Source organism: Lactuca saligna, chromosome 2 (assembly GCF_052625555.1).
Source record: "Lactuca saligna cultivar CGN05327 chromosome 2, ASM5262555v1, whole genome shotgun sequence".
Lineage (NCBI taxonomy): Eukaryota > Viridiplantae > Streptophyta > Magnoliopsida > Asterales > Asteraceae > Lactuca > Lactuca saligna.
In genome coordinates, this window is record NC_136418.1 from 177,238,914 (window position 1) to 177,266,310 (window position 27,397).

General features: G+C 35.2%; 2 protein-coding genes across 2 annotated transcripts; both read left to right on the forward strand.

Moving 5' to 3' along the window:
- The first annotated feature begins 12,131 nt into the window (after window positions 1-12,131).
- Window positions 12,132-13,416, forward strand: LOC145032966 (large ribosomal subunit protein eL33y). The gene is made up of 5 exons (XM_078981933.1): window positions 12,132-12,260; window positions 12,354-12,389; window positions 12,491-12,719; window positions 12,820-12,862; window positions 13,199-13,416. The coding sequence occupies exons 1-4, from the start codon at window positions 12,229-12,231 to the stop codon at window positions 12,859-12,861; spliced, it is 339 nt and encodes a 112-aa protein (XP_078838059.1). The 5' UTR covers window positions 12,132-12,228; the 3' UTR covers window position 12,862; window positions 13,199-13,416.
- An 11,949-nt stretch (window positions 13,417-25,365) lies between these two features.
- LOC145032969 (large ribosomal subunit protein eL33y) lies at window positions 25,366-26,650 on the forward strand. Its single transcript, XM_078981939.1, has 5 exons — window positions 25,366-25,494; window positions 25,588-25,623; window positions 25,725-25,953; window positions 26,054-26,096; window positions 26,433-26,650. The coding sequence occupies exons 1-4, from the start codon at window positions 25,463-25,465 to the stop codon at window positions 26,093-26,095; spliced, it is 339 nt and encodes a 112-aa protein (XP_078838065.1). The 5' UTR covers window positions 25,366-25,462; the 3' UTR covers window position 26,096; window positions 26,433-26,650.
- The last annotated feature ends 747 nt before the right edge of the window (window positions 26,651-27,397 follow it).

A 27,397-nucleotide genomic window follows, 5' to 3' on the forward strand; every position in this document is an offset into this window, starting at 1 on the left:
TAATTATTATATTCAATTATCAAACAATCAATTCAAATACCCACCCCTATTATCTCCATTTATTTCTTAAAGATTTATCCTAAGAATCAATTACCCTTCTCCCATTCATTCCTAAGGATTGCCCTAAGGAACTTGCACAAAGTCTAGTGCTACCAAGGTTCTTAGATTACCTCCGGTGAACACGCAATTCACAATAATTAATGAACACCTAGTTCAAGAACACCTAATGAACACTTAGTTCCAATATTACCCAATGAACACCTAGTTCACAAACACTTAATGAGCATTTAGTTCAAATATTACCCAATGAACCCAATCACCTAAGGAACACAAAGTATGAAAGCTCTTAATTCAAACAACGTGATAATAAAGTATATCTCAATCCTACAAAACCACTAATATTATAAACACATATAAATTATATTTCTAAAACAATTTATCCCATCCCATCGATCCCCACATACTAACCCTATACAATGATCTTACGAGATCTAGCCTAAGGAATCGATATGAACCACAAACTGACGAAGTTGCTTAGGAAATTCCCTGGCAGCAAACGAAGATCAATAAAGACATCAAATGAGGGGAATGGAATAAGTTTCACCACAAACCTTCGTTCGTAAAAGAAAGAACCATAAGACAGTTAAGTCAGGGGTAGTTATCTAGATAACAATGCTTGGGCATTGTCCGACTATCATGAGGTATTATACCCCCAGACTCTACCTATCCAGCATCGAACTTTACCTAGCAGTGGCCTGAATACATGAGGTATTTGACCCCCAGACGCACCCTATCCAGCAATATAACACCAGACATACCTAGCAGTGGTCTATTACTGACACACTTTATTAGGCAGTCTACAAAGTTCCCTTAATTACTTCGTGAAAGAAAACACTTACATATGAAGCTCGATCGATCACTTCATAAAAGAAACACTGACTCCAAAGCTCTCTCAAAATAAAAGTGTGGGGAAATACTACTAGAGTACTCCCGTATGCTCCCGTAACCGACACACAAAATTGTCAAAAATACTTTGTACATAATAGTACTTCTGGCACATTATAGTACTCTGGTATGTGAAAGACTCGTACTCGAGAACATAATAGTACCCTGTCACAAGCAGCACCCAAGACACAAAGCTTTGAAAAGGACTTCGTACATAAAATGTACTTCTGTACGTAGGACATACTCCACCGATCATCAATCTCACCCCACACATACTCTTAATAAGAGACTACCCAAAGTCCAATCTTAATTGAACTAAACATCCCATTTAAGTCTTAACCCAACACTAGGCAACGCCAACTAGTGTATGTTTAACACAAGGTTTTAAGTAATAATATCATATATACACATCTTAACACGTATTGAACCATATCTGATTCGCACGTTGTATATTATCAAATATATCTAACACGTATTTCGGATAATGACATATACTTCACATACATATGTATATTTCATACTTTAATCAATACTCGTATTAAAATCACGTTCCTAAAAGGGAATAGACACATGATACCTTATCGAATGAACACGTAGTTCAAAAATACATAATCCGTACTCCCGGATCTTAAATTTGCCTCATTACCTAATCCATATTCTCGGATCTAAAACTAACCTATTGATCTAATCCATGCTCTCGGATCTAAAACTAACCACTTGATCTGATCCATACTCTCGGATCCAAAATAAGTTTATCTCTTTAACCTTTTATCTCATGGTCCAACCCATCTTTTATTACCTACGAACAACCTCATCTACCTATGTTTTACCTAACATATTTGTAGATACAAAATACATATACAGTTTAGCTCATTAAAACTTATATAATTTATCCATTCCACAATCATCTCAAATAAACAACAATATATTATACACATAGCACGTATTTCATAACAAATACTTAATATTTATGTGTTAGAAGAAAAGTGACTACACACTCACTTGATCAGAAGATGATCGGACAACGTTACGACTTGTAGAAGTAGTATTCTTCGGTAGATCTGGAAAATCTTCACAAAAATTGACTTCTCGCGGACAGAGCTTCGGCTCGAAAACTTTACTTCTCGGGATATTCGGGGCTTCGGGTCTTGGGAATGATACCGGGGATTCGGGATATTTCTTGCACGAAAATTGAGGTAAAACGGGAGAGAGAGAAGAGAAAATGAGCAAAGGAATTAGACAGCCTCGCATTCTATTTATAGGGTGTTGAATCTAGGATTACGCTGGGCGTAAATCTTGGTACGTTGGGCGTACGCGATGTCATTGCGTGCTTATGTACTCGAGTGACATCATTGCATGTGTAGCTGAGGCGGTTCCGAGTACGTTGGGCGTACTCCAAAATTACGCTGGGCGTACTCGATTAAGCAGACTTCAAACTTGCGTAACTTTCGCATACAAGCTTCGTTTTTGACATTCTTGATATCCACGCGTAGGTAAGACTCAGCTCTACAACTTTCATTTAGACACCGTTGGCTAATTTTGACTTTATTATTATTATTATATTTTTAACAGGCCGGGACAGAAATTGTCCGTTAAAAATTCATAACTTCTTCCTCCGATGTCCATTTTCGTCTGTCTTTTCACCATTGCACTACTAATAATGAGATCTTCAATTCTCGTTTAGATTGCTTCGGCTAGAGTTCACTCGATCTCATAAATCGAACTTCAGGCTGCACACTGATAAGCTGAAACTTAGAAAAATCATAACTTCTTCATAAGAAGTAAAATTTGGGCATTCTTTTTATGCACGCTCTCGGTTTAACGAACTCTACAACTTTCGTTTAGATCCCTAAGGCTAAATATCACTCTAACGTAAATTCACTTTTTACGTCATTCAGCATCGTGTCGATTCTGTCGCGAAACTTCGATATGTCATAACTTCTTCGTTATAACTCGGATTTCAACGTTCTTTATATGTACGGAATCCTTGTAACATATACAACAATTTAGATGAGATTATTCATTCTAAATAATCTTCTATAAAAAAGTCATTTTTAACGTTTATCGTCTCTAAATTGACTAGCACTAATGTACGGGAGTTACAAATAAACATCTTTTATTAATGCGCTTAACTTCCTAAATTGGAAATATCAATTGTAGTTGTTGAATTTTCAACCGGAGAGGATCCTTGGTCTATATTTAACTTGCAAAAGGATTTTAATACACCAAGAAAATCATTATGGATTATCCTTGAATTGTGTCATTTTATGATGCTGATAGTAAGATATTTCAGAGAATTTTACACACTGCTAAAGAAAATAGGGACCAACAATGAAAAAAGACTCATTTTTGGACGAAATAAAAGAAAATCACTTTACAAGGACAAAAATTGGTTGTTCTTTTATTATTATTATTATAAGAATGACTCTTGTGCATATGGCCTAATAGTAATCATTATTGAACGTCTAAAAAAATAAAAAAAATAAATTTACTTCCACCGTCATATAACTATTTCCTGTCATGATTAAAGTTGACACTCAGTCAAACCTTTGATCAAATTAAGTAACTATGCTTTTTGAACTTACTGTAGACAATGAGTAGATTGATCTTCATACTAATCTATAACATTTCTTTATGCAACTGATAAAAACAAAAAATAACATTTGTTGCAGTTTACAAAATACGGCAGATGCACCAAATGACATTGTACTTCATGCAGCTTGACAAAACCTCTACCACCAAAAAACATCTACCACCAAAAAGCATATATTTATTTTTCTTTTTTTAACTCTTATTTTGAATTTCTCTATGTTTTTAATGACTTACACCGAAAAAAATCACACATCTAGCCCCGCAACGCGGGGTAACTCACCTTGCCAAAACCTTTATTTTTGTACAATGTTTTTTATTTTTTGGAATAGAAAGAAATAGGGAGGAGGAATAAGGGAAACATAATTTGTTATGGCTTTTGTTGGTTGAAAATGGACTGAAAATGAGCTGCAACAAATGAGGCATCTTTCGTTGTTTAGTATCGTCCCGACTCTAATTTATTTTTAGCTAGATGACATTGAGATTCTACCCCCGTTGAGTGGGGGTAACTCTCTAATTATTAGACTATAAGATTTATAATTAGTAAGAAAATTATAAATTATCAACGTAAATGCTATTTTAGAAAATAAATAAACTTTTTTTATTAATATTATTATAAAAATAACTCAATTATTATTAATAATAGTAATTAATTATAAACTTTTATAATTAAAATATTATAATTATTAACCAAATAATCAATTTTTTTTATTAGTATGAGTTAGGGGTGTTCGCGGTGCGGTTCACACCAAAACCGCATCGCATATGCGGTTTGAGATTTTCGAAAACCACAAACTGCACCGCAAAAGTTCTAAACCGCATTATGTGGTGCAGTTATATGTGGATGATTTTACAGTTTTTATGCGGTTTATACAATTTTAAGAACGTAAATACTAAATTTAATTTAAGACTTGTAGAATAAGACTTGCAATATTAATTTTTACAACCTTAAAAATCACAACTTAGTTTATCAATATAGTATATCATTGATAAAATCTTAATTATATTAAATATAAATTTTTTAAAAACTCACGATTTATATTAGGTACTTTGATTTTCAAATAAAGCATAAAAAAATCGGTCTTTTCTGGTCGTGAAAATTTGGGATGTCACGGTTAGTATCAGAGCATTAGTTTAATCGAACTAGGAATTTGTAGGATTTCTAGACTTAAACTTGGAATGCTAAGCGACGATTGCGAGATGAGTGTCTCCTATATTTTAGACACAAACACTAGCTTATTTTAGGAAAGATGCATAAATTGCTCTTATGTGCTAAATGATTTGTGTTATAACTATAAAGATGTCGTATATGCTATTATTTGATCGGATCTATGGTCTGTTGCCGACCCGATCTGGAAACCTTATGTGTTCAAATTTCTAAACGTTCGACTATGATATTAGAATTGGCATATAACTTTTCAGAGTAACAATGAGGATTAAACATCTATCGTAATTAAAGATCTAAGTTCACCTACTTTGGTGTATAGATCGACATTGTGAGAACACGAAGCGGAAACGCTAATGGAAATGTTAATCAGCGGCCTGTGACTGAGCGTACACTAGAAGTAGCAGCTGCACCCGAGCCAATCACGATGGTAGAAGTATAAGAAATGATTCAAATGATGTTGGATCGTCAGTTGGAAGAGACAAGGTGTAACGTCCCAAATTTCAAGCCCAAAGCGGCGGCAGCCACCACCATGGATTTTTCTATTATTATTCTTATACTGATTACAATTTACAGCCCAATCTGAATAACACACTCACACACTGATCTAATAAAAAACACACACAACCGTGTTGTGGTGGCATGTGGTGGTTGATGGTGGCAGCCACCATGGTTGGCGGCCATAGTGGGTTTCTCCTCCATTTTTCGGCCACCAAACAACACCTACAACACACATACTTCAGATTGCATAATACACTCCAACCACCCATATGGTAGTTCAAGGCGGCGACAACGATAGTTTTAAGATGGCAGTGGCGGCGGCCACCAAGGCTGACGGCCATGGTGGTTCTTTCCATCAATCTCCGGCCAGCAACCCTCGCACCATACGTCTCGGATTCAACATCAACACCCATCCAAACATAACACGAGACCACAACTCCCGACTAACGACTAGGCGGTTGGCCAAAATGAGACGACGACCAAGGGCCACTTCCAACGACAACAGTGGCCTGAATGACGTTGAACACCTTGAGAAGGGCAGAGATGCGAGATGAGGTTGGTCTAACCGATAGGTTCTAGTTGTTCGCAACCTGCTCTTCTTCGTTCACAACCCACACTTGGTCTCGGTGAGGTTTCCTGGCCATTCACGAGATTACAACAACATCAGGTGGCGGAACAACAACGTTCGTCGACGAGGCAGCAGGTGGAGTAGCAGCGTTATGATGGCGCTTACAACGACGGTTAAAGGAGGAGAAGAAAAAGAAGAAGAAGAAGAAGAAGAATGGTGGAGGTTTGGTGCCCACTTAGCGGCCACTAGTTGATCGGAATGGGTGGCGACGCCAGTGGTGGGAGGCATAAGGGTGGTGGTGGCGACTGCATTCTTTCCTACGGTTAGGGTTTAGTGGTAACCAGTAGTGCTAAGGCTATATACCCGTGCCCTAACAATCTTATTGCCATAATGCCAAGATTAACCCTCCTTTTCTATTTTTCTTTCAAACCAAGGCCATAATTTACTCTTCCCACCCCTGCTCACAAAATTCCTTTCATATTTAGTCCCATAGTTACCATTCAGCCCCTCCTTTACAAATTATTCCCAAATAAAGTCCATATGTTACCCTTTTAACCCTGGATTTCAAAATTCTTTACAAATTGAGTCTGAAATTAACCATTTAGCCCTTACTTCCCATAATCTATCCATCTTAAGTCTCGCTAATTTACCACGTGGTCCCTACCTTAATAAATACTTACAAAACTACTCCGGAACTGACACTTTTAACCCCCAACTTCTAAAATTGTAACCTTTGGCTCACGAAAACCAACACCTTGCTATATAATTATTGAATTTAGGGCTATTATATAATTATTAGTTTATTTATTAAATAAACGGGATGTTACAACTCTCCCCCACTTAAATTAGATTTTGTCCTCAAAATCATTCATTACCATTCCTTACACGCTCAACCATTCTAGTAACATGGTTACCATCCTGGGCACACCCTAGTCCTCCCAGGGTATTCGTGACCAATCTTCTCAAAGCCCTAAAATCCACATATGTATGAATTTCTTGCAACGGAATCACGTCTACTTCATCTGAAATCTGCAATCTTTAGGTGGTGAGACTCCTAGGTAGTTTATACTGCATCCGTATCGTTGAACCCAATCCGTTTATCCCTCAACTGACTACTCAACTTTTGATAACTCGAGGTTCCCACTATAAAACAGGGTCACATGCCCAATCATCCTTGCAGACTACTTATACTTGGCCAAGGCTCAAATACTCCCACTGTGAGTGACTTGTCACCCCCAAATCATCTAGCTATTATGTCCGTACTCACAAACATGAAATACAAATGCTAACACTGCCCAAATGCTGAAACTACTAGAACACTGAATTGCTTGAAGTAGTGAGCTGCTACATAGCTGCTTCCTAAAATCTATCGAGACCTTCCTGGTCTCAATCCATTCGTCAGTCATCTGAAATATCGGGTTCGAGCCCGGTCGCTGAGCTAAAAGGGCTCCCACATAGTTGCCTTACACGACTTCCAAACGAAATCCTTACCTGTAACTAGTTGCCACTAGTTATCACGCCACTGTGACTTTAACATCCTCCTGATCCAATAATACTTAAAATACATTCTCGGATTAGGGTTTGTCTTCGAAACGAGGTGTTACATAAGAGCATAAAAATTGTATTTATTATAGAAGAAATATAATGGTAGAAATTTAAAAAAAAAAAAGAAAATATAATTATTATAATGCAAATCAAAAAGCTTTTATATAGGTTGATTGTACCAACAAATATATATTTTTAGTAGGTTTTTATTTGATAAACCATTGAAAATCAAGCTTTAATAATACATGTTATAGTTTTGAAACTTAATAACTTGCTCAATTTGATAAACTCAATAACATACTCAATTTAGGGTATATAAAATACGTGTAGTAAATCATTTCAATGAGCCTAAATGACTATTTATACTTATACTACGAAAAACAAATTTCAAAATATTTAGAAAAAAAAACATCATAAATGGTCCATGTATTTTTTCCAGATCTGAAGTTTAGTCTCTAAGTTCAAAAAATTTCACAGAAGGTCCCTGTGTTTTAAAACTTTTAATGTTTGGTCCTTATTGCTCATTTTGTTAAGTTTTTGTTCGTTAACTAAAGGATATTTTCGTCATTTCACTACCACATAGATCATTTATGAAGTTTTGTCTTATTAAAAAAAAAGGAAAAATAAAATATAACTATTTAATACAAAAAATCTCTCTCTTTCTCTCTCTCTCTCTCTCTCTCTCTCTCTCTCTCTTCTCTCTCTCTTTCTCTCCACTAAACATTTCATGGTATCAAAAGCTTGATCTATACATAGATCTAGATTTGAAGATTGAAGCTTCAATACACTTAAAGAACTAAAGTGATGCAAGAAAATCTATTGTTATCTGGACCTGAATTTAAATCTGAAGTGTCAATGTGTTTGAAGGTCTCAAATGATGTCTGAAGTAGAACTCAATCCCAAATGGAGGGGGTTAGGTCGAGGAAGCATCAATTTCAGAAATAATTGTCAATAAGTCACAAAATGAGAATATGGCTTTAATGTGCTTCTGGAGGTTCGATAATGGTGGAAATTGAGGTTAAGGTCTTCCTAACAATGGAATGAAATTGATGATTCCCACCTTCCACTATTGTTTTTTTTTTTCAGATTTGTTGGGTTGAAGAACATATGCATATGCATCTTTGGAAATCAATCTTAATTTTGTTTCGAAATCAAAGTTCATTGATTTTAAGTCCTATGAGAAGAACTCACTGCTATGATGTTTCTTTGTTGTTGTATGTGTTTGAGGATGAGAATTATGGAGATGATGGTGGAGAACAATGTCATGGCTGGACTCGTTGATGAACAGAACTGGGTCGGGGACTAGAAATTATGTTCGATCGACTGAGAAATACAAACAAATGGTACTTTGGGGTAGCTTGATTTGAACCTTTGAATTGATTTCCAAAAAATAGATCCCACACCAAAGTATGAACCATTGTGAATCATTTTCCAAATTTTATGTGTGTGTATGTGTTAAAGAACTTGGAGGGCGTTTGGGATTATTTTTTTTAAATTACTTTTGTCTTTTAACTTTTCTAAAAAGTCAAAAAGATGTTTGAGAGATACAAAGGTCCTTTTGTAAAGAACAAAAAGGTGGGTTTCCAAAAGTCAGTAAAGTGTGACTTTTTGTGACATTTAGACTTTTAAAGCTAAATTACACTCAAAAGTCAAGAAGTACGACCCAAACATTTTTATAAAACAACTTTTGGCTTTTTCATCATTAAAAGCTAAACTCAAAAATAACTTTTACAAAAAGAACTTTTAAGCTCAAACACTAATCCCAAACACCCCTTTTATTATCTATTTCAAGAACAAGACAAATGGTTGTGTGATCAGGAGAGAGACCCTTCAAAATATAAATCATATATATAAGACAAAACATCATAAATGGTTCCTATGATTGTGAAATGACGGAAATATCATCCGAATATTATAATCAAATAATAGTTAACGGTCAAAAGCTAATGAAGTTAGCAAAAATGACCAAACATCAAAAGTTTTGAAAGCATAGGAACCATCTGTGAATTTTTTTGAACTTATGGACTAAACTTTAAATATAAAAAAATACAGACCATTTATGATGCCTTTTCTAATATTTATCAATTTAGGTACGGGGAGTCGGTATGGGACATAACAAGCATCGATGAGGCTGACCTGGAACTCTGAAACGCCGTCATAACGTGGGGAACACCCCCCCCCCCCCCCCCAACTCGTTGCATCCCGTCGAGCAAGTCTCGTGGGCGTTACGACGAATTGAAACGACTACATTTTTACCGTTAACTTTAATGACCATTTGCAAACGGTCAATATTCAAATTATTATATATATATATATATATATATATATATATATATATATATATATATATATATATATATATATATATATATATATTGTTAATCAAAAAATGGAGCAAAACTCAACCCCCCCACCCTCATCATCAAACCCAAACACAACCTCGCCTCTTGGATTGGCCGGTTATGAAAATTATTTTAACCTTTTATCGTCTTAAGGCTCACCACAAATCCCATACCAAGGCGCCACTTTCAATCCCGCTTTACCACCACTAGATTTTTCCAACTCATCTTATCTTCAACAAAATCAATTTGGTCAAAACCCAAATTTACATCAAAATATTTTCTCTACTTATGGTTCGATGCAACAAACAACCAACCAACCATCGCCTACAACACAACCATCGATTCAAGTGGAAGCGGAAGGTAGTAAGAGAGGGAAAGGGAAAGGAAAATCGACAGCGGCTGAAACAGAAAATGCAAACGTTCCACAACGGTGGATATCGGATGAGGTATATGCTTTAATGGTGGCTTGGTGTGCCACTTCAAAAGACGAACTTTGCGGAAATGGAATGAAAAATGAGCTTATTGGGGGGCGGTGCTCGACAAGTTTCACACTTTTTTGAAGAAAAATCCGTATTGCAACAATGCATGCTGAGCAGCAAATGGGGTCAAATAACTAAGCATTGCAACAAAGTCAACGGTATTTACAACTGACTTGAGACGCAACAACAAAGCGGAACCAACGACTTCAATTTGTTCAAATATGTTAAGGAACAATATCATGTTGAAATGGATCATGTTTTTGACTTTGAAAAATGATGGGAATTATTGCGAGCGGATCGAAAGTGGAATAAAAAGCCTACATCGTTGACGTTCAATCCAAAAGGTCTCGCAATTTTAGCTCGGTCGACGTGTCGGACGCATGGACTAACATCAACTTAAACACTGACGACGATGAGATCCCGGATGATATCCAAGAGATATCTCCACCACGACGACTGACCGAACGCGACAAAGCAAGGCGCGCTGCAAGATATGCGGGGGAGGTGGAGACGAGAGCAAAGGAGGTGGTGGAAATAAGAGCGAAATTCGACGAGCACAATTTATTAATAAAAGAAAAAAATGAGTTGAAACATCGTCATTTGGAGTTGCTGAAAAGACAGACACGGGAGAAGCAGAAACAAAAAGAGAGGGAACTAATGAAAGATTAGTTGTCAATTCTTCAGACGAGCGACAGGGTTTGGCGCCTGCTAATCTAGCAGTACTACAAGCGATGAAAGAACAAATTAGGAAGAAATATTTGGGTTAATTAGGATTGTTATGTAGTTTTAGTAGTAATTTGAATGAGATTTTAGTTATGATTTTAGGTTTAAAATTATGTTTTTTTAATTGTAATCGTAATTTTAGATTTTAAATATTATGTATTTTTCTTGTTTTTAAAATTTTATGTTTTATAAAATATATATTCATGTTAGTCATTAAAAAAATGCAAAAAGTAAAAAAAACGGGAAAAAAAACAAAAAAGTAAAAAAAAACAAAAACATAAAAAAAAAACCAATTTCGAAAAAAAAAAAAAAACATTTATTTTCAAAAAGTTTGTGTTAAATCTTGTTTCTATTTTCCCACTTGGTGTTATAACACCACTTGCTTATGTGACATGTGAGGTGACACAACTTGGTATTGTACATTGTTGTCCACACCCAATGCTCTAAGGATTCATCGATTTTAAAGTGAAAAAAGAGTGAAAGAAAAAAAAAGATAAATAGGTAAATGATTAATGTCTTAAAAAATTAAACCTTATTTTTTGGCTTAACTTATTTAGGTTATGTTTGGCGCGCCACACTTAGCTGATAAACTAGCTTATTTTTTGAGTTTTTTATGTTGTCGTGTTTGGTAAGTAAAAAAGTAGCTTATTAGCTAGCTTATAAACTAGTTTTTTGAAAAACTACTTAGACTAGCTTTTTAAAAAAATTTCAAATACACTCTTTAATTAATTATAGAAACACATATTCTTACATGTCGTTTTATGTAATTTTATATATTTCAGCTAGTTTAAATAACACTATCTTTTTAGCTATCAGCTCGCTTTTCAGCTAACAACCAACTTTTCAGCTAGTACGTCAAACATAACCTTAGTCGTTATGCCTAGAAACATCATTAGATGTACATATTAGGTGTTTAAGTGATTATACAAATTAATAACAAAAACAACCCTTTATTTTGATCAATTCTAACTTTCGGTTCCTTATATTTTCCGGTTCAGTTCAGTTTGTTGGGTCCGATTCAACTTTTTTTCATACACTTAATTTGATGATATTGATTGCTGATTCTTGAAAAAATTATTTCGAAACAAGAAATGTCTAACGAGTAACGACAAGTAAATTTAACATACAGTTTGTCAAAAGAAGGAAGTAAGCATGATATTTATGGACAGGTCAAACGTCAAAGAATAATAATCTGGGCTAAGCAATCTTGAAACCCAACCATCTTCAAGCCCACAAAATTACTTCCAAAGCCCTAACTTTGCTCCCGAATAATCCACATCTATAAAAGTATAAATCATCGTCTCGTATGAGATCTAGGGTTTTATTTTTTCTTATCAGTGCAGGCGGTCGGTAAGTTTCTGCTCAAGGAAAATGGTGAAGGGTCGTCAAGGGGAAAGAGTCAGGTATAATGCTATTCTCTTCTGTGAACCTAGTCTCCTAGTCATATTCAAAATCTGTTTGGAACGTATTCGCTTACTTATCATTTTCAATTTCAGACTCTACACCAGAGGAACGATTCTGGGCTACAAGAGGTAAAGTAAAGTTGATTTTCTAAATAACATTGATAGGATTGTTCAATGAAATTGCTATTGAAATCGAAAGTTTGTTGACCTTTTCTCATCTTTTGGTTCAGGTCGAAGTCGAACCAGTACCCAAATACATCTTTGGTTCAAATTGAAGGAGTTAACACGAAAGAGGAGGTAGGATGGTATCAAGGGAAACGGATGGCGTACGTCTACAAGGCAAAGGTGAAGAAGAACGGATCACATTACAGGTGCATTTGGGGAAAGGTTACTAGGCCTCATGGTAACACTGGAATTGTGCGTGCTAAGTTCACGTCTAATCTTCCTCCCAAATCCATGGTAATTCACGCTTATAAATCAGAAACGAAACATAATTACAGCGTTTTGAATGATTTCTGGTGTCAGAATTTGATAAATGCTTGTCTCTTTCGTTTTGCAGGGATCTAGGGTTAGAGTGTTCATGTACCCAAGCAATATCTAAGGTATCTTTTATACATTTTCTTCTTCACTGTGCTTTTACTTGTTAGAAATCTGTTATTCAATTGATTGTTTATGAATTGAGGGGATGAAAACCAGTAAATTTAGTCTTCAATTCATCATTTTGCTACATTCTAGCTAGGTGATTCTCCTCTCTAGTAAGCTGACGAATAGAAATAAGTTGACCCACAATCATTTACTAGGTTTATTAATCATTCATCGCTGTTAAACATCTGATTCCTTAAACATGTATGTGTATGATCTCTATGCATACACAAAAACGTCAACCAAAACAATGCTTGCTTGATGTTTTACCTGATTGTAATTCCTTGTAATCGCAGGTTTAATCAACATTGGTATGGAGGATGTTGCTGCTTTTATTTTCATTGTTCTTGTAGTTTTTTGACGATTTGTGATGGAAGTTTTTTATTTTTTATATGGAACATGTCTAGAGCATTACAATGTCTTCTACCTCCTCTTTAAGATTGCAAGACTACATGTTCAAATGAATTTCTTCATCATATAATATGCATGTAATGATCAGTTCTAATGGGATCTAGTTTTGGACTAAGGTAAAATTGCTCAAATCAAGTTGAACACCTAATGAACACTTAGTTCCAATATTACCCAATGAACACCTAGTTCACAAACACTTAATGAGCATTTAGTTCAAATATTACCCAATGAACCCAATCACCTAAGGAACACAAAGTATGAAAGCTCTTAATTCAAACAACGTGATAATAAAGTATATCTCAATCCTACAAAACCACTAATATTATAAACACATATAAATTATATTTCTAAAACAATTTATCCCATCCCATCGATCCCCACATACTAACCCTATACAATGATCTTACGAGATCTAGCCTAAGGAATCGATATGAACCACAAACTGACGAAGTTGCTTAGGAAATTCCCTGGCAGCAAACGAAGATCAATAAAGACATCAAATGAGGGGAATGGAATAAGTTTCACCACAAACCTTCGTTCGTAAAAGAAAGAACCATAAGACAGTTAAGTCAGGGGTAGTTATCTAGATAACAATGCTTGGGCATTGTCCGACTATCATGAGGTATTATACCCCCAGACTCTACCTATCCAGCATCGAACTTTACCTAGCAGTGGCCTGAATACATGAGGTATTTGACCCCCAGACGCACCCTATCCAGCAATATAACACCAGACATACCTAGCAGTGGTCTATTACTGACACACTTTATTAGGCAGTCTACAAAGTTCCCTTAATTACTTCGTGAAAGAAAACACTTACATATGAAGCTCGATCGATCACTTCATAAAAGAAACACTGACTCCAAAGCTCTCTCAAAATAAAAGTGTGGGGAAATACTACTAGAGTACTCCCGTATGCTCCCGTAACCGACACACAAAATTGTCAAAAATACTTTGTACATAATAGTACTTCTGGCACATTATAGTACTCTGGTATGTGAAAGACTCGTACTCGAGAACATAATAGTACCCTGTCACAAGCAGCACCCAAGACACAAAGCTTTGAAAAGGACTTCGTACATAAAATGTACTTCTGTACGTAGGACATACTCCACCGATCATCAATCTCACCCCACACATACTCTTAATAAGAGACTACCCAAAGTCCAATCTTAATTGAACTAAACATCCCATTTAAGTCTTAACCCAACACTAGGCAACGCCAACTAGTGTATGTTTAACACAAGGTTTTAAGTAATAATATCATATATACACATCTTAACACGTATTGAACCATATCTGATTCGCACGTTGTATATTATCAAATATATCTAACACGTATTTCGGATAATGACATATACTTCACATACATATGTATATTTCATACTTTAATCAATACTCGTATTAAAATCACGTTCCTAAAAGGGAATAGACACATGATACCTTATCGAATGAACACGTAGTTCAAAAATACATAATCCGTACTCCCGGATCTTAAATTTGCCTCATTACCTAATCCATATTCTCGGATCTAAAACTAACCTATTGATCTAATCCATGCTCTCGGATCTAAAACTAACCACTTGATCTGATCCATACTCTCGGATCCAAAATAAGTTTATCTCTTTAACCTTTTATCTCATGGTCCAACCCATCTTTTATTACCTACGAACAACCTCATCTACCTATGTTTTACCTAACATATTTGTAGATACAAAATACATATACAGTTTAGCTCATTAAAACTTATATAATTTATCCATTCCACAATCATCTCAAATAAACAACAATATATTATACACATAGCACGTATTTCATAACAAATACTTAATATTTATGTGTTAGAAGAAAAGTGACTACACACTCACTTGATCAGAAGATGATCGGACAACGTTACGACTTGTAGAAGTAGTATTCTTCGGTAGATCTGGAAAATCTTCACAAAAATTGACTTCTCGCGGACAGAGCTTCGGCTCGAAAACTTTACTTCTCGGGATATTCGGGGCTTCGGGTCTTGGGAATGATACCGGGGATTCGGGATATTTCTTGCACGAAAATTGAGGTAAAACGGGAGAGAGAGAAGAGAAAATGAGCAAAGGAATTAGACAGCCTCGCATTCTATTTATAGGGTGTTGAATCTAGGATTACGCTGGGCGTAAATCTTGGTACGTTGGGCGTACGCGATGTCATTGCGTGCTTATGTACTCGAGTGACATCATTGCATGTGTAGCTGAGGCGGTTCCGAGTACGTTGGGCGTACTCCAAAATTACGCTGGGCGTACTCGATTAAGCAGACTTCAAACTTGCGTAACTTTCGCATACAAGCTTCGTTTTTGACATTCTTGATATCCACGCGTAGGTAAGACTCAGCTCTACAACTTTCATTTAGACACCGTTGGCTAATTTTGACTTTATTATTATTATTATATTTTTAACAGGCCGGGACAGAAATTGTCCGTTAAAAATTCATAACTTCTTCCTCCGATGTCCATTTTCGTCTGTCTTTTCACCATTGCACTACTAATAATGAGATCTTCAATTCTCGTTTAGATTGCTTCGGCTAGAGTTCACTCGATCTCATAAATCGAACTTCAGGCTGCACACTGATAAGCTGAAACTTAGAAAAATCATAACTTCTTCATAAGAAGTAAAATTTGGGCATTCTTTTTATGCACGCTCTCGGTTTAACGAACTCTACAACTTTCGTTTAGATCCCTAAGGCTAAATATCACTCTAACGTAAATTCACTTTTTACGTCATTCAGCATCGTGTCGATTCTGTCGCGAAACTTCGATATGTCATAACTTCTTCGTTATAACTCGGATTTCAACGTTCTTTATATGTACGGAATCCTTGTAACATATACAACAATTTAGATGAGATTATTCATTCTAAATAATCTTCTATAAAAAAGTCATTTTTAACGTTTATCGTCTCTAAATTGACTAGCACTAATGTACGGGAGTTACAAATAAACATCTTTTATTAATGCGCTTAACTTCCTAAATTGGAAATATCAATTGTAGTTGTTGAATTTTCAACCGGAGAGGATCCTTGGTCTATATTTAACTTGCAAAAGGATTTTAATACACCAAGAAAATCATTATGGATTATCCTTGAATTGTGTCATTTTATGATGCTGATAGTAAGATATTTCAGAGAATTTTACACACTGCTAAAGAAAATAGGGACCAACAATGAAAAAAGACTCATTTTTGGACGAAATAAAAGAAAATCACTTTACAAGGACAAAAATTGGTTGTTCTTTTATTATTATTATTATAAGAATGACTCTTGTGCATATGGCCTAATAGTAATCATTATTGAACGTCTAAAAAAATAAAAAAAATAAATTTACTTCCACCGTCATATAACTATTTCCTGTCATGATTAAAGTTGACACTCAGTCAAACCTTTGATCAAATTAAGTAACTATGCTTTTTGAACTTACTGTAGACAATGAGTAGATTGATCTTCATACTAATCTATAACATTTCTTTATGCAACTGATAAAAACAAAAAATAACATTTGTTGCAGTTTACAAAATACGGCAGATGCACCAAATGACATTGTACTTCATGCAGCTTGACAAAACCTCTACCACCAAAAAACATCTACCACCAAAAAGCATATATTTATTTTTCTTTTTTTAACTCTTATTTTGAATTTCTCTATGTTTTTAATGACTTACACCGAAAAAAATCACACATCTAGCCCCGCAACGCGGGGTAACTCACCTTGCCAAAACCTTTATTTTTGTACAATGTTTTTTATTTTTTGGAATAGAAAGAAATAGGGAGGAGGAATAAGGGAAACATAATTTGTTATGGCTTTTGTTGGTTGAAAATGGACTGAAAATGAGCTGCAACAAATGAGGCATCTTTCGTTGTTTAGTATCGTCCCGACTCTAATTTATTTTTAGCTAGATGACATTGAGATTCTACCCCCGTTGAGTGGGGGTAACTCTCTAATTATTAGACTATAAGATTTATAATTAGTAAGAAAATTATAAATTATCAACGTAAATGCTATTTTAGAAAATAAATAAACTTTTTTTATTAATATTATTATAAAAATAACTCAATTATTATTAATAATAGTAATTAATTATAAACTTTTATAATTAAAATATTATAATTATTAACCAAATAATCAATTTTTTTTATTAGTATGAGTTAGGGGTGTTCGCGGTGCGGTTCACACCAAAACCGCATCGCATATGCGGTTTGAGATTTTCGAAAACCACAAACTGCACCGCAAAAGTTCTAAACCGCATTATGTGGTGCAGTTATATGTGGATGATTTTACAGTTTTTATGCGGTTTATACAATTTTAAGAACGTAAATACTAAATTTAATTTAAGACTTGTAGAATAAGACTTGCAATATTAATTTTTACAACCTTAAAAATCACAACTTAGTTTATCAATATAGTATATCATTGATAAAATCTTAATTATATTAAATATAAATTTTTTAAAAACTCACGATTTATATTAGGTACTTTGATTTTCAAATAAAGCATAAAAAAATCGGTCTTTTCTGGTCGTGAAAATTTGGGATGTCACGGTTAGTATCAGAGCATTAGTTTAATCGAACTAGGAATTTGTAGGATTTCTAGACTTAAACTTGGAATGCTAAGCGACGATTGCGAGATGAGTGTCTCCTATATTTTAGACACAAACACTAGCTTATTTTAGGAAAGATGCATAAATTGCTCTTATGTGCTAAATGATTTGTGTTATAACTATAAAGATGTCGTATATGCTATTATTTGATCGGATCTATGGTCTGTTGCCGACCCGATCTGGAAACCTTATGTGTTCAAATTTCTAAACGTTCGACTATGATATTAGAATTGGCATATAACTTTTCAGAGTAACAATGAGGATTAAACATCTATCGTAATTAAAGATCTAAGTTCACCTACTTTGGTGTATAGATCGACATTGTGAGAACACGAAGCGGAAACGCTAATGGAAATGTTAATCAGCGGCCTGTGACTGAGCGTACACTAGAAGTAGCAGCTGCACCCGAGCCAATCACGATGGTAGAAGTATAAGAAATGATTCAAATGATGTTGGATCGTCAGTTGGAAGAGACAAGGTGTAACGTCCCAAATTTCAAGCCCAAAGCGGCGGCAGCCACCACCATGGATTTTTCTATTATTATTCTTATACTGATTACAATTTACAGCCCAATCTGAATAACACACTCACACACTGATCTAATAAAAAACACACACAACCGTGTTGTGGTGGCATGTGGTGGTTGATGGTGGCAGCCACCATGGTTGGCGGCCATAGTGGGTTTCTCCTCCATTTTTCGGCCACCAAACAACACCTACAACACACATACTTCAGATTGCATAATACACTCCAACCACCCATATGGTAGTTCAAGGCGGCGACAACGATAGTTTTAAGATGGCAGTGGCGGCGGCCACCAAGGCTGACGGCCATGGTGGTTCTTTCCATCAATCTCCGGCCAGCAACCCTCGCACCATACGTCTCGGATTCAACATCAACACCCATCCAAACATAACACGAGACCACAACTCCCGACTAACGACTAGGCGGTTGGCCAAAATGAGACGACGACCAAGGGCCACTTCCAACGACAACAGTGGCCTGAATGACGTTGAACACCTTGAGAAGGGCAGAGATGCGAGATGAGGTTGGTCTAACCGATAGGTTCTAGTTGTTCGCAACCTGCTCTTCTTCGTTCACAACCCACACTTGGTCTCGGTGAGGTTTCCTGGCCATTCACGAGATTACAACAACATCAGGTGGCGGAACAACAACGTTCGTCGACGAGGCAGCAGGTGGAGTAGCAGCGTTATGATGGCGCTTACAACGACGGTTAAAGGAGGAGAAGAAAAAGAAGAAGAAGAAGAAGAAGAATGGTGGAGGTTTGGTGCCCACTTAGCGGCCACTAGTTGATCGGAATGGGTGGCGACGCCAGTGGTGGGAGGCATAAGGGTGGTGGTGGCGACTGCATTCTTTCCTACGGTTAGGGTTTAGTGGTAACCAGTAGTGCTAAGGCTATATACCCGTGCCCTAACAATCTTATTGCCATAATGCCAAGATTAACCCTCCTTTTCTATTTTTCTTTCAAACCAAGGCCATAATTTACTCTTCCCACCCCTGCTCACAAAATTCCTTTCATATTTAGTCCCATAGTTACCATTCAGCCCCTCCTTTACAAATTATTCCCAAATAAAGTCCATATGTTACCCTTTTAACCCTGGATTTCAAAATTCTTTACAAATTGAGTCTGAAATTAACCATTTAGCCCTTACTTCCCATAATCTATCCATCTTAAGTCTCGCTAATTTACCACGTGGTCCCTACCTTAATAAATACTTACAAAACTACTCCGGAACTGACACTTTTAACCCCCAACTTCTAAAATTGTAACCTTTGGCTCACGAAAACCAACACCTTGCTATATAATTATTGAATTTAGGGCTATTATATAATTATTAGTTTATTTATTAAATAAACGGGATGTTACAACTCTCCCCCACTTAAATTAGATTTTGTCCTCAAAATCATTCATTACCATTCCTTACACGCTCAACCATTCTAGTAACATGGTTACCATCCTGGGCACACCCTAGTCCTCCCAGGGTATTCGTGACCAATCTTCTCAAAGCCCTAAAATCCACATATGTATGAATTTCTTGCAACGGAATCACGTCTACTTCATCTGAAATCTGCAATCTTTAGGTGGTGAGACTCCTAGGTAGTTTATACTGCATCCGTATCGTTGAACCCAATCCGTTTATCCCTCAACTGACTACTCAACTTTTGATAACTCGAGGTTCCCACTATAAAACAGGGTCACATGCCCAATCATCCTTGCAGACTACTTATACTTGGCCAAGGCTCAAATACTCCCACTGTGAGTGACTTGTCACCCCCAAATCATCTAGCTATTATGTCCGTACTCACAAACATGAAATACAAATGCTAACACTGCCCAAATGCTGAAACTACTAGAACACTGAATTGCTTGAAGTAGTGAGCTGCTACATAGCTGCTTCCTAAAATCTATCGAGACCTTCCTGGTCTCAATCCATTCGTCAGTCATCTGAAATATCGGGTTCGAGCCCGGTCGCTGAGCTAAAAGGGCTCCCACATAGTTGCCTTACACGACTTCCAAACGAAATCCTTACCTGTAACTAGTTGCCACTAGTTATCACGCCACTGTGACTTTAACATCCTCCTGATCCAATAATACTTAAAATACATTCTCGGATTAGGGTTTGTCTTCGAAACGAGGTGTTACATAAGAGCATAAAAATTGTATTTATTATAGAAGAAATATAATGGTAGAAATTTAAAAAAAAAAAAGAAAATATAATTATTATAATGCAAATCAAAAAGCTTTTATATAGGTTGATTGTACCAACAAATATATATTTTTAGTAGGTTTTTATTTGATAAACCATTGAAAATCAAGCTTTAATAATACATGTTATAGTTTTGAAACTTAATAACTTGCTCAATTTGATAAACTCAATAACATACTCAATTTAGGGTATATAAAATACGTGTAGTAAATCATTTCAATGAGCCTAAATGACTATTTATACTTATACTACGAAAAACAAATTTCAAAATATTTAGAAAAAAAAACATCATAAATGGTCCATGTATTTTTTCCAGATCTGAAGTTTAGTCTCTAAGTTCAAAAAATTTCACAGAAGGTCCCTGTGTTTTAAAACTTTTAATGTTTGGTCCTTATTGCTCATTTTGTTAAGTTTTTGTTCGTTAACTAAAGGATATTTTCGTCATTTCACTACCACATAGATCATTTATGAAGTTTTGTCTTATTAAAAAAAAAGGAAAAATAAAATATAACTATTTAATACAAAAAATCTCTCTCTTTCTCTCTCTCTCTCTCTCTCTCTCTCTCTCTCTTTCTCTCTCTCTTTCTCTCCACTAAACATTTCATGGTATCAAAAGCTTGATCTATACATAGATCTAGATTTGAAGATTGAAGCTTCAATACACTTAAAGAACTAAAGTGATGCAAGAAAATCTATTGTTATCTGGACCTGAATTTAAATCTGAAGTGTCAATGTGTTTGAAGGTCTCAAATGATGTCTGAAGTAGAACTCAATCCCAAATGGAGGGGGTTAGGTCGAGGAAGCATCAATTTCAGAAATAATTGTCAATAAGTCACAAAATGAGAATATGGCTTTAATGTGCTTCTGGAGGTTCGATAATGGTGGAAATTGAGGTTAAGGTCTTCCTAACAATGGAATGAAATTGATGATTCCCACCTTCCACTATTGTTTTTTTTTTTCAGATTTGTTGGGTTGAAGAACATATGCATATGCATCTTTGGAAATCAATCTTAATTTTGTTTCGAAATCAAAGTTCATTGATTTTAAGTCCTATGAGAAGAACTCACTGCTATGATGTTTCTTTGTTGTTGTATGTGTTTGAGGATGAGAATTATGGAGATGATGGTGGAGAACAATGTCATGGCTGGACTCGTTGATGAACAGAACTGGGTCGGGGACTAGAAATTATGTTCGATCGACTGAGAAATACAAACAAATGGTACTTTGGGGTAGCTTGATTTGAACCTTTGAATTGATTTCCAAAAAATAGATCCCACACCAAAGTATGAACCATTGTGAATCATTTTCCAAATTTTATGTGTGTGTATGTGTTAAAGAACTTGGAGGGCGTTTGGGATTATTTTTTTTAAATTACTTTTGTCTTTTAACTTTTCTAAAAAGTCAAAAAGATGTTTGAGAGATACAAAGGTCCTTTTGTAAAGAACAAAAAGGTGGGTTTCCAAAAGTCAGTAAAGTGTGACTTTTTGTGACATTTAGACTTTTAAAGCTAAATTACACTCAAAAGTCAAGAAGTACGACCCAAACATTTTTATAAAACAACTTTTGGCTTTTTCATCATTAAAAGCTAAACTCAAAAATAACTTTTACAAAAAGAACTTTTAAGCTCAAACACTAATCCCAAACACCCCTTTTATTATCTATTTCAAGAACAAGACAAATGGTTGTGTGATCAGGAGAGAGACCCTTCAAAATATAAATCATATATATAAGACAAAACATCATAAATGGTTCCTATGATTGTGAAATGACGGAAATATCATCCGAATATTATAATCAAATAATAGTTAACGGTCAAAAGCTAATGAAGTTAGCAAAAATGACCAAACATCAAAAGTTTTGAAAGCATAGGAACCATCTGTGAATTTTTTTGAACTTATGGACTAAACTTTAAATATAAAAAAATACAGACCATTTATGATGCCTTTTCTAATATTTATCAATTTAGGTACGGGGAGTCGGTATGGGACATAACAAGCATCGATGAGGCTGACCTGGAACTCTGAAACGCCGTCATAACGTGGGGAACACCCCCCCCCCCCCCCCCCAACTCGTTGCATCCCGTCGAGCAAGTCTCGTGGGCGTTACGACGAATTGAAACGACTACATTTTTACCGTTAACTTTAATGACCATTTGCAAACGGTCAATATTCAAATTATTATATATATATATATATATATATATATATATATATATATATATATATATATATATATATATATATATATATATATTGTTAATCAAAAAATGGAGCAAAACTCAACCCCCCCACCCTCATCATCAAACCCAAACACAACCTCGCCTCTTGGATTGGCCGGTTATGAAAATTATTTTAACCTTTTATCGTCTTAAGGCTCACCACAAATCCCATACCAAGGCGCCACTTTCAATCCCGCTTTACCACCACTAGATTTTTCCAACTCATCTTATCTTCAACAAAATCAATTTGGTCAAAACCCAAATTTACATCAAAATATTTTCTCTACTTATGGTTCGATGCAACAAACAACCAACCAACCATCGCCTACAACACAACCATCGATTCAAGTGGAAGCGGAAGGTAGTAAGAGAGGGAAAGGGAAAGGAAAATCGACAGCGGCTGAAACAGAAAATGCAAACGTTCCACAACGGTGGATATCGGATGAGGTATATGCTTTAATGGTGGCTTGGTGTGCCACTTCAAAAGACGAACTTTGCGGAAATGGAATGAAAAATGAGCTTATTGGGGGGCGGTGCTCGACAAGTTTCACACTTTTTTGAAGAAAAATCCGTATTGCAACAATGCATGCTGAGCAGCAAATGGGGTCAAATAACTAAGCATTGCAACAAAGTCAACGGTATTTACAACTGACTTGAGACGCAACAACAAAGCGGAACCAACGACTTCAATTTGTTCAAATATGTTAAGGAACAATATCATGTTGAAATGGATCATGTTTTTGACTTTGAAAAATGATGGGAATTATTGCGAGCGGATCGAAAGTGGAATAAAAAGCCTACATCGTTGACGTTCAATCCAAAAGGTCTCGCAATTTTAGCTCGGTCGACGTGTCGGACGCATGGACTAACATCAACTTAAACACTGACGACGATGAGATCCCGGATGATATCCAAGAGATATCTCCACCACGACGACTGACCGAACGCGACAAAGCAAGGCGCGCTGCAAGATATGCGGGGGAGGTGGAGACGAGAGCAAAGGAGGTGGTGGAAATAAGAGCGAAATTCGACGAGCACAATTTATTAATAAAAGAAAAAAATGAGTTGAAACATCGTCATTTGGAGTTGCTGAAAAGACAGACACGGGAGAAGCAGAAACAAAAAGAGAGGGAACTAATGAAAGATTAGTTGTCAATTCTTCAGACGAGCGACAGGGTTTGGCGCCTGCTAATCTAGCAGTACTACAAGCGATGAAAGAACAAATTAGGAAGAAATATTTGGGTTAATTAGGATTGTTATGTAGTTTTAGTAGTAATTTGAATGAGATTTTAGTTATGATTTTAGGTTTAAAATTATGTTTTTTTAATTGTAATCGTAATTTTAGATTTTAAATATTATGTATTTTTCTTGTTTTTAAAATTTTATGTTTTATAAAATATATATTCATGTTAGTCATTAAAAAAATGCAAAAAGTAAAAAAAACGGGAAAAAAAACAAAAAAGTAAAAAAAAACAAAAACATAAAAAAAAAACCAATTTCGAAAAAAAAAAAAAAACATTTATTTTCAAAAAGTTTGTGTTAAATCTTGTTTCTATTTTCCCACTTGGTGTTATAACACCACTTGCTTATGTGACATGTGAGGTGACACAACTTGGTATTGTACATTGTTGTCCACACCCAATGCTCTAAGGATTCATCGATTTTAAAGTGAAAAAAGAGTGAAAGAAAAAAAAAGATAAATAGGTAAATGATTAATGTCTTAAAAAATTAAACCTTATTTTTTGGCTTAACTTATTTAGGTTATGTTTGGCGCGCCACACTTAGCTGATAAACTAGCTTATTTTTTGAGTTTTTTATGTTGTCGTGTTTGGTAAGTAAAAAAGTAGCTTATTAGCTAGCTTATAAACTAGTTTTTTGAAAAACTACTTAGACTAGCTTTTTAAAAAAATTTCAAATACACTCTTTAATTAATTATAGAAACACATATTCTTACATGTCGTTTTATGTAATTTTATATATTTCAGCTAGTTTAAATAACACTATCTTTTTAGCTATCAGCTCGCTTTTCAGCTAACAACCAACTTTTCAGCTAGTACGTCAAACATAACCTTAGTCGTTATGCCTAGAAACATCATTAGATGTACATATTAGGTGTTTAAGTGATTATACAAATTAATAACAAAAACAACCCTTTATTTTGATCAATTCTAACTTTCGGTTCCTTATATTTTCCGGTTCAGTTCAGTTTGTTGGGTCCGATTCAACTTTTTTTCATACACTTAATTTGATGATATTGATTGCTGATTCTTGAAAAAATTATTTCGAAACAAGAAATGTCTAACGAGTAACGACAAGTAAATTTAACATACAGTTTGTCAAAAGAAGGAAGTAAGCATGATATTTATGGACAGGTCAAACGTCAAAGAATAATAATCTGGGCTAAGCAATCTTGAAACCCAACCATCTTCAAGCCCACAAAATTACTTCCAAAGCCCTAACTTTGCTCCCGAATAATCCACATCTATAAAAGTATAAATCATCGTCTCGTATGAGATCTAGGGTTTTATTTTTTCTTATCAGTGCAGGCGGTCGGTAAGTTTCTGCTCAAGGAAAATGGTGAAGGGTCGTCAAGGGGAAAGAGTCAGGTATAATGCTATTCTCTTCTGTGAACCTAGTCTCCTAGTCATATTCAAAATCTGTTTGGAACGTATTCGCTTACTTATCATTTTCAATTTCAGACTCTACACCAGAGGAACGATTCTGGGCTACAAGAGGTAAAGTAAAGTTGATTTTCTAAATAACATTGATAGGATTGTTCAATGAAATTGCTATTGAAATCGAAAGTTTGTTGACCTTTTCTCATCTTTTGGTTCAGGTCGAAGTCGAACCAGTACCCAAATACATCTTTGGTTCAAATTGAAGGAGTTAACACGAAAGAGGAGGTAGGATGGTATCAAGGGAAACGGATGGCGTACGTCTACAAGGCAAAGGTGAAGAAGAACGGATCACATTACAGGTGCATTTGGGGAAAGGTTACTAGGCCTCATGGTAACACTGGAATTGTGCGTGCTAAGTTCACGTCTAATCTTCCTCCCAAATCCATGGTAATTCACGCTTATAAATCAGAAACGAAACATAATTACAGCGTTTTGAATGATTTCTGGTGTCAGAATTTGATAAATGCTTGTCTCTTTCGTTTTGCAGGGATCTAGGGTTAGAGTGTTCATGTACCCAAGCAATATCTAAGGTATCTTTTATACATTTTCTTCTTCACTGTGCTTTTACTTGTTAGAAATCTGTTATTCAATTGATTGTTTATGAATTGAGGGGATGAAAACCAGTAAATTTAGTCTTCAATTCATCATTTTGCTACATTCTAGCTAGGTGATTCTCCTCTCTAGTAAGCTGACGAATAGAAATAAGTTGACCCACAATCATTTACTAGGTTTATTAATCATTCATCGCTGTTAAACATCTGATTCCTTAAACATGTATGTGTATGATCTCTATGCATACACAAAAACGTCAACCAAAACAATGCTTGCTTGATGTTTTACCTGATTGTAATTCCTTGTAATCGCAGGTTTAATCAACATTGGTATGGAGGATGTTGCTGCTTTTATTTTCATTGTTCTTGTAGTTTTTTGACGATTTGTGATGGAAGTTTTTTATTTTTTATATGGAACATGTCTAGAGCATTACAATGTCTTCTACCTCCTCTTTAAGATTGCAAGACTACATGTTCAAATGAATTTCTTCATCATATAATATGCATGTAATGATCAGTTCTAATGGGATCTAGTTTTGGACTAAGGTAAAATTGCTCAAATCAAGTTGAAGAATAATGGTTTTCACTTTACAAGATCCTACCAAATTGAAATATACATGTTCAAATGAATTTCTTCATCATATAATATGCATGTAATGATCAATTCTAATGGGATCTAGTTTTGGACTAAGGTAAAATTGTTCAAATCAAGTTGAAGAATAATGGTTTTCACTTTACAAGATCCTACCAAATTGAAATATTTGTTATATTGATATCAATTTTCAATTCTATATCTACTATACAAACGACAACAAAGCTCGTTACAATGATGTTCCTATTTTGCTACAAGGATCTTGACAATAATCTTGGGGGCCCTCCATAGGATCCTATAGTATAATCCTAGGTCCAATCTTTCTACAAGGATGTTCCTATTTCAATTAGAATCATCGGTTTTTCTCGTCAATTTTTTTATTATTTATTTATTTTTTTTTATCAATATCCTGATTTTAAGAAAGTTGGCACAAACTAATGACTGTTATTGTTGCAAAATAATTTAATTATTACCAACACCAAGGTTTTATATTCAATAAAGGTTTCTTAAAAAATGGAATGGTAGTTATATTTCCATGTTTAACCAAATGCTTGGGTTGATAGTTATAATCTAATTTTCTTAGAAATGAAATCTTGACGTTTGATTTTTTTTTCTCCCAAAAATAATGTTTCTTAAAACATGTTGGTACGCCCTAATATTGTTGTGACCGTGTTAACTGAATTAATGT

Excerpts from the sequence above, each read along its gene's own strand:
- LOC145032966 (XM_078981933.1), top strand. The coding sequence starts at position 12,229 with ATGGTGAAGGGTCGTCAAGGGGAAAGAGTCAG. Across the intron at positions 12,261-12,353 it reads CGTCAAGGGGAAAGAGTCAG|ACTCTACACCAGAGGAACGA; the intron begins GTATAATGCTAT and ends TTTCAATTTCAG. Across the intron at positions 12,390-12,490 it reads ACGATTCTGGGCTACAAGAG|GTCGAAGTCGAACCAGTACC; the intron begins GTAAAGTAAAGT and ends CTTTTGGTTCAG.
- LOC145032969 (XM_078981939.1), top strand. The coding sequence starts at position 25,463 with ATGGTGAAGGGTCGTCAAGGGGAAAGAGTCAG. Across the intron at positions 25,624-25,724 it reads ACGATTCTGGGCTACAAGAG|GTCGAAGTCGAACCAGTACC; the intron begins GTAAAGTAAAGT and ends CTTTTGGTTCAG. Across the intron at positions 25,954-26,053 it reads ATCTTCCTCCCAAATCCATG|GGATCTAGGGTTAGAGTGTT; the intron begins GTAATTCACGCT and ends TTCGTTTTGCAG.